Here is a 7,810-nt window from a genome sequence, read left to right as displayed (position 1 = left end):
GTCTCGGCCCATCGATCCAGCCTGTCCAACTTGTGACATCTTCCAGGATCATGGTAGTAGCATGTACAGATGTACAGAACTGTGTTGTAGCATCTGTGTTAAAATAACTAGGGGGCTATGTAATTACATCCTGCAACTCATCTCCACCCTCCCTCCAAGAAACAAACCAAAACTCCCATAATTGATATGTGTTTGACTTCCCCTGCTATTCCCTGGTTTTGTGATAGCCCAAATGAAAATATGTAGGTCTGAAATTGCCTGGACACTGAGGAAAGTATGTCCTGGTCTGGTTTTGCAAGTATTTTGATCTTAGAGTGTCAGATTTTCTATTTGCTCAATTCCCTCCTTGAATTCACTTAACTTCTTTATGATAAATCCAGTGCCTGTGGAAGGTGTCAGGCTTTCATGTGCTCAACAGGTCAAAGCTGGATAGGGGCACCATAAATTTTCACATATTTCCCTGCCAAAATTATTTTGCTTATTTATGGAAAGAGAGACCATGGATTCCTCTCGTGTTAGAGTAACTCCACAGAACTCGCTGAAGATAAACAAAGACTGACTTGGTGAACGGGCGAGTGGGATGGAGCTTGTAAACCCTAGAGGCAACTGAAAGGATAACTCGATCTCAGCTTCCCTGACAGGACCCTCAGTGCTTTTAACCATTGTCCTCTCTGGTCGCTGTCTGGTCGAACACATTTCCCAAGGCTATCTGTCGTTAGAGTGAATGGACCGCCTAAAGAAACAATATGTCGATTTATTACAATTTCACAATGTGACTATATTCACATGGAGCTGCTTTCACAGGAGCAGCTTTGCCGACCAGCAGACACTTGTCAACAATTTCTTGTCCCTACTAAATGGATCCAACTACCAGTGCCCCTTGCTTCCAGCTGGCTGTTGAGCTAGTTCTCATCTATCGCTATTTATTTTTTCTTTCATTTCGTTTCCTTTCCTTTCTTTCTTTCCTTTCTTTCTCCTATTTGTACTAATTCATCAGATTTACATCGGTCACATTGTACCGCTGGGTGCTGCTGATGCTGACGGCCGCCTGAGATCGGGTGATGAACTGATCTGTGTGGATGGGACGCCTGTCGTCGGGAAATCGCACCAGCTTGTCGTCCAGCTTATGCAACAGGCAGCCAAACAAGGTCATGTCAATCTGACCGTCAGGCGCAAAGTTGTTTACACAGGTAGGCTGCAGTGTTGCACTGCAGGGGTAGATTTTCTTGCCAGACTCCATCTGTTCAGCAAATGGTTTAAAGAAAAAAAGGTCCTCCTTGTAATGCTGGGAAAACTCAGGGGATATGATGTTATTCTTCCTCTTTTGCTTATTTTTAGTCTTTTTTGTTCTTGATCAAATACCTTTCAAATGTTTTGTTTCTAGTCAAGACTCAATCTCAGTTGACTTCCCCAGTCTTTGTGAAGGTTTCTGATAAAGCGGGGAACTCTTCAGTTGCAACACACCATTTTTAGTTTGACTCACGTAGCAACAGACACTGTGCCTGACTGCCTGTGTTTTCTATTTACTTCTCAAAATAACTGTGCTGCCGGATAACCACCCTTAAACTGGGAGTGAGGGAAAAGATGGTGAAGAGAGCATGAGAGGGAAGGCAAGGGCAGAGAGCGAGTGAGGGCACTGGTGTGAGGTGGCTGATGTCCCAGGCTCAGAAGAAGCTTCAACTGAGATTGCAACATGTAGTCAGCTAACAGCAGGATGCAAAACTGTTAAGTGTCATTGGTTCTGGTAGTGCAGGGTGTGGACGCTTGTTGTAGTAGAGAGATTTCTGTATGCTGAGTTATGCTAGGCATTACGTACATACTGTACAAGTGCATGGTCTAAATGGACAAAAAAGAAGCTGGCAGAAAGACAGAGTTGCAGAGGGAAGTGACACTGCGTGGTGGCACCAGATTAGCAACAGAAAAATGTTGTGATAGACATAGAAAGAAAATGAAGATACGAGCATGAGCTTTCTAAATGACAAGTGAACTTATACTTACTCGGACAGTACGTAACTTATGTTACTCTGAGAGTAACATTGGGGTGCTGCCTCTTCTTGTGAGTCCCTTTAGGGAGCTCAAGTGTGAGATTTGATTTAGCTCACTTGTTCAGAGGAAAGGATATTACATAGCTTTTCAAGTTTAGACATCAGCAGAAAAATAGGCAGTGATGTACTTTCATCTTAAAGAGCATCAAAATAACTTTCAGGTTGAAAATTAGGCCCGCAGTGGAAGTTAGGACTAGAACAGTACCTCTAAAATAGCTCTGTATTCTTACCCAGGGCTGAGCTCCTTCCACACAATATTAAATAAATGTTCATTTCTCATTTCTTTCCTTCTTCCCATTGTGGATTAAATGTGAGGTTGTGTCTCTCCTCTAATAGCCTCTCTCATTCCTGACAAATTGCTGCCGATGTGAGAGAAGCTTTAGGAGATGAGCTTTGGGAGGAAGGGGGAGGGCAGCTGAATTTTGGTACTGTTTTTGTGCGTAGATTTTTCTATCCAGTTTTGCAGCCTCCAGGCTGGAAATTACCATAAAAGATTTAGATGCATGAGAGATCTCTTGGTATTTCATTCAGGGGCTTGTTACACCAGACCGAGCTATTTCTGAATCATTGCAAATGTGGACACTTACTCTAGGATAAATTATTCAGGATCCCTTCTTTCACCTTATATTTGCAGGCTTTTAAATTCTGGCATAACTTCGGAGAGAAGCCTCTTCCTGAATTTTGGTCCCTTATTCCTCCTGTCATCTATATGCCAGTAGAAAAAGATTGTTCACCTAAATGAGTACTCCATGTCTTGAGATTCATGTAGGGGAAAGTTTATACTCCTGTATTCTTATTATGTGGAATACTATATATTTGGCACATAGTTTGAGCACATAAGTGTAGACAGGTACTTCTATTCAATAATATTTTGAAGTTCTTTTGCTTTGGATCATGGGTTTACAGATTTAGATTTCGTTTGGCATCTGTTTGCTTGTTGTTGCTTTTAAGATCTTCGTCTTAATTTTGATTCACCACACTGGAGAAGTGACCTGACTAGTGGAGGCAGCCATTCAGTAGAGACAAGAGCAATATGCTGTGCTCAGCTGTGCAAATGGACTGTGGAGAACTGGCTGAGGAGCAAGAAATGGAAGCTATTATGGGCCACAGGTTTTAACTTGAGGTTGGCTCAGGTGAAGAAAAACACTATGCTGGGATGTAGGCAGGGGGGAACTCTCCTGATTTCCCAGCAGATGATGGCTTAGCTGCAATATGGTCCAGCACTTCAAGAAAGACATGTTTGAGTTGGAGAGAGCCCAACTGGAAGGTGTCCAGAAGACCAGCAAGAATAAGGAGAGCTCTAGAAAACATGGTCTGCAAGGAAATATTGAACAAATTGGGATTGTTTAGCCTAAAGCAGAGAAGGGGGAGGAGGTGTTAAAGTCCCCAAGACTATAAGAGGCTGCTGCAAAGAGGAAGGGAATAATATGTTCTCCATATGCCTGCTAGATAGAAGTAGAAATAATAGCCTTATGTTGCAGCAGGGAAGATTTAAGTTAGATATTGCAACCAATAGATTGCCTGGGGAGATGTTTAACAGCTGATTAGACAAACATCTGTCAGGACTGACAGTGAATATAGTTGGCCCTGACTCGAGCAGAGTATGGACTAAGCGATTTTTTTAAGATTTCTTCAAAACCTGTGGTAGCTGATTAGATTTTAAACTGATACCGCTTCCAACTTCAGTTGCTGTTAAACACTTGTTTAATATTAATGTTAATAATGTTTAATGGTTTCCCCCCAACTGTGTCAGACTGTACAAATGATAGTTGCTGGTGGTTCTATCCAGAAAAATCTTGGTTCACAAGTTGTTTTGCTTTAGTACGGGTGGTTATTATTACTTAAGATCACATTAATCAAAGGCAATCAGTGCTACCCAACTGATAGCACTGAGTTAAAAAAATACACGTGTTGAGTGATGGGTATTTGGTATTACTGTCTCTCCTCACGGCTTGTGCCCATAGACACAGTTGCACATGTATAACTGAAGTGGGGATGTGATATCTAAAGGAGACACCCCTGAACTAATGTAATCCCGGTTTAAAATGCCACAGAGCATCCAAGCACGCAGCACTGCACTGGTTTAACCGTACAGCTGCTGTAGTTTGGCAGCAAAAGGCTTTGGCTGCGTGAGGATACACTGGAGAGGGATGAGCATGTGTGGTCAGTGCCATCACCAAACAGAGCTGTTGGTGGTGACATCCGAAAGGAGACAGAGCCCTTGGTCACTCTGGCCATGATTTATAGATTAAAGCAGGTGATTTGCTTTATTTTTTTACCTTTTTCTCAGTGGATGGCACTTTTCAAGCACTAAATGATGCAGCTTGCTCAGACAGTCTTTTTTTAACTCCCCAGTTCCCAAGGCAGAGAATGAAGTCCCGTCCCCAGCCTCTTCCCACCACAGCAGCAACCAGCCGGCCTCGCTGACGGAGGAGAAGCGAACGCCGCAGGGCAGCCAGAACTCCCTCAACACCGTCAGCTCGGGCAGTGGCAGCACCAGTGGCATCGGCAGTGGTGGTGGCGGGGGCAGCGGTGTCGTCAGTGCCGTGGTCCAGCCCTACGATGTGGAAATCCGCCGCGGTGAAAATGAGGGGTTCGGCTTTGTCATCGTCTCATCGGTGAGCAGGCCAGAGGCGGGGACAACATTTGGTAAGTCTTGGGGTTTTTTCAATGCGCCTCAAATGAGACGCAGATTTGAGCACTGCAGCACAAGGAGGCGAGTGGGGATCTGTATAATTGAAAGTCTTGAGCATGCCCTAATTTATGTAATTAATAGATTAATCAGAGGCCAAGACTTGGTAGGTGTTTTCCTCCTGGGACTGAGTCAAGAAAAGCAAAATGAGAAATCCCGACATGAAGAGCAAATCTGCCACCAATGGCAATTCCTGATGCTCCCTGAAACTCCAGCTCTCCCTGCTAGCTGGACGTCTTTCTGGGGTTTACTCTCAGAAGAGCAGCCAACATCCCCCCAGTGATGCTGTTTGCTAATGCAGAAATGAAGCAGGTGGAATGAAATATGTCTCCTGATGGTGGAATTGAGCCAGTTGATTTAAAAGCAGTAATGCTTAAACTGATTAACTTCTCTCTGGCAATCGGGGTTATTCTGATCCTCATTATGGAGTGAGCATGCTGATAGCTGGAAAGTTTTAATTAATAGTGCTTGCTGGTGAGACATAAAATGGAGAATACTGTTAAAAAAACAGGCTAGGGTTTTTTTAGAGCCATTCCACGTCTTCCCAAATCCATTTCTTCAGAGTAGAGGGAAATGAAGTTCATGCAATGTCACACATAATATCCTGCCCTAATAGAAGTGATCATGGTTTCTTTCTGAAGACAATCCTTTCTGCTAGGCACACACCCATTTCCAGGTGTTGGTGCAAAAGAGGTGTACATAAGCTGGTTTTGAAAGTATGAGCAGCCTGCTCTAGAGCAGAAATGTCATTGAAAGGGAGAAACCAGTCAGAGATGCTATTTTCTTCCCTTTCCATGTCCTCTAAAAGGGCCAGAGGCAGCATCCACTTATGCTTTGTAGGGAGAAAAAGAAGGTGTTCCCTCCCTGTTAGTCTGTGGCATGTGGTAGGGATGGAGGGTGAAAGGAAAGACAGAACATGTGCCATAACTGTCTTCACACTACGTCTCAGAGCAGGGCTGTGGTTTGCAGACAAAATACATTGCCGTCTCCCTGTACAGCTTGAGTGTTCCTGGGGCACACAGGTGCGTGTGGCAAGAAGTGGCCTTTCCTCCTTTTTTCTAGGCTTTTTTCCTGAAATCTCCTGTCATTGTCCATCAGCAATGCCCTTACTAATACATCAAGGGAGCATCACCTCCTTTGCTGATATCAATGTAGTACAGGCCATTTCTGACACTGTTGTGGGCAGTCGTGGCAGCAGAGTTTTCAAGGGGGAAATACCTAATATAGACCCGGTGCATCGAGTTCTGTCAGTTCTCAGGTGTTAGGCTACCTCTCACTGTCCTTGCTGCAGGAAACTGCTCTTCCAGAATAGGTATTTTGGGGCCAGAACACAACGGTGTAATGTAATATAGATTGCACTGAACTTAGTCTAAAATGGAGAGAGCGCTTTTATCTTCTGAAAGTATTTGCAAACGTGTATAAATAACTTTTACTGTATGAAGACTATGCTCTAACTCTTTTCTGCAGAGAAACCTTGACCTATGGTTGTAAAGAGTTGTGTTTGCTTTAGCCCAAGATACCCGCTAACTGGAAGTTTTCTGTGCAGGGGCTCCTCGTGGAGATCTGTTGATCTGTGACTGTTTTTCCTTTAATTTTTTTTCAAGTGTATTCAGCTTTTTCCCTAATACTCTGCATGAGATGTGTTCCCTCTGCTGTGTGGTGCTTGCTTTGGACCTGCTTTGTAGTTTTTTTCTTTCATGGCTAGTATTTAGAGATGGGCCAAACTGCTTCTAAAACCCACCTTGGTCACTTTGGTGTGGGTTCAGTCATCTGTGTTCAGTGGATTGGGTAGAGTAGGAACTCATACCCTCAAAACAGCCTTTAAACTGGATGAAGCTTTGTATTACCAGAAAGAGAAACTTTCTAACATCACAGTAAAAGAAGAAAAAAAACCACTATACCTATCGTTTGCAACGAATATTAACACTTTCTGCCAATTTTCATCGCATCTTTCCAACCTTGTTCTCTCACCTCACATTCCTTTTCTTAGCCTTTCCTTCTTTATGGTCTTTCTAATGTTGTCATGTGTGCAGCAATGTATATCTCTAAAACTACTAATCAAAGAAAGACTACAGCACAGATGGGAAAGTGCATCTTGGGGGTGAATGTATTGTGGATGCAAAGTATGAGATGACCACTCTGCATACCTCATGGTTTTAATCACGTGCTGCATGCCCAAGGGCCTCGTGCGCATGTAAAGAAGCCATACAAAAGCCCAGTGGATTTATCTGAGTGAAGTTGTGTATCCCGTGTCCCAATACTGCATTTTAAGGACAACCCTGTGTTTTTAGGACAAACAATTGCATGGAACAGGAGGAGAATTTTGTCTCCAAAGCACATTCATCCTACAGTGCTCTTGCTCTGTGTGTCAGACATCTCGATGGTTTTGTGTGTGGTTTTAGAGGTATTTAAGTGAGGCGGTCCTTATTCCTTCCCTGCTCCTGTCCTGATGCCATCTAAGATCATAAAAGGGGAAGGGTTAACAGAGGCTGAGGTGAATGCCTACACCAAACAGGTTACCTTTGTCAGTCTTGGCCCATCTGTAGTGGTCCTGTACCTTCCCTGGTAGTACCTTTATTCACGATGGAAGAAAACCACTTTATGTTGCTTCCCCATGCAGCACTGGTAGAGTGGGTCTTTGTGGTAGAAAGGGAGTTGCACTCCCTCCTAGGCCTAAACGATTTCATCTTTCTAAATTGAGAAAGAACAAAACATTGGCAGAAGCTTGAACAGCAGTTAACTTAGAGGAGGACTTAGAGAGGCTGACACTGATGTAATCTTGGAGGAGGAAAGTTGTGCTTTCTACAAGCAGTTTCAATTTTTTTGTTCAAAAATAAAATTGGGATTTGGGTTATGACGGGGCTGATAAGTGCAGTTGTAGTCTATAAAAATCTCACCATTTATTAACAGAAATCAAGGTGGGGGAGTTTTGAGTGATTAACAAAACACCTTTTTGTAAAAGAAGTATTGTGCACTTGTACTGGTTGATTGCCAATGTTTTGAACACTGGCAGCAAAGCTATCCTATAATAACTTTTGCTTGATGCATTAATTAATTAACCCTTAACCTTCTC

The 7,810-nt window shown here is 43.3% G+C and overlaps 1 protein-coding gene across 1 annotated transcript in view; it reads left to right on the top strand.

Moving 5' to 3' along the window:
* Window positions 1-997: 997 nt before the first annotated feature.
* The window catches only part of LOC104160344 (membrane-associated guanylate kinase, WW and PDZ domain-containing protein 1-like), a gene marked incomplete at its 5' end in the record, with an annotated part of 19,474 nt that continues 12,661 nt past the window's right edge, over window positions 998-7,810 (top strand). Inside the window, 2 exons of the mRNA XM_009698440.1 lie at window positions 998-1,190; window positions 4,401-4,694. Coding sequence (XP_009696742.1) covers window positions 998-1,190; window positions 4,401-4,694 — 487 coding nt within the window. The remainder of the gene's footprint in view (window positions 1,191-4,400; window positions 4,695-7,810) is intronic.

This window comes from Cariama cristata, unplaced genomic scaffold (assembly GCF_000690535.1).
Source record: "Cariama cristata isolate BGI_N322 unplaced genomic scaffold, ASM69053v1 scaffold39974, whole genome shotgun sequence".
Lineage (NCBI taxonomy): Eukaryota > Metazoa > Chordata > Aves > Cariamiformes > Cariamidae > Cariama > Cariama cristata.
This window is presented reverse-complemented; position numbering and strand designations above follow the sequence as displayed.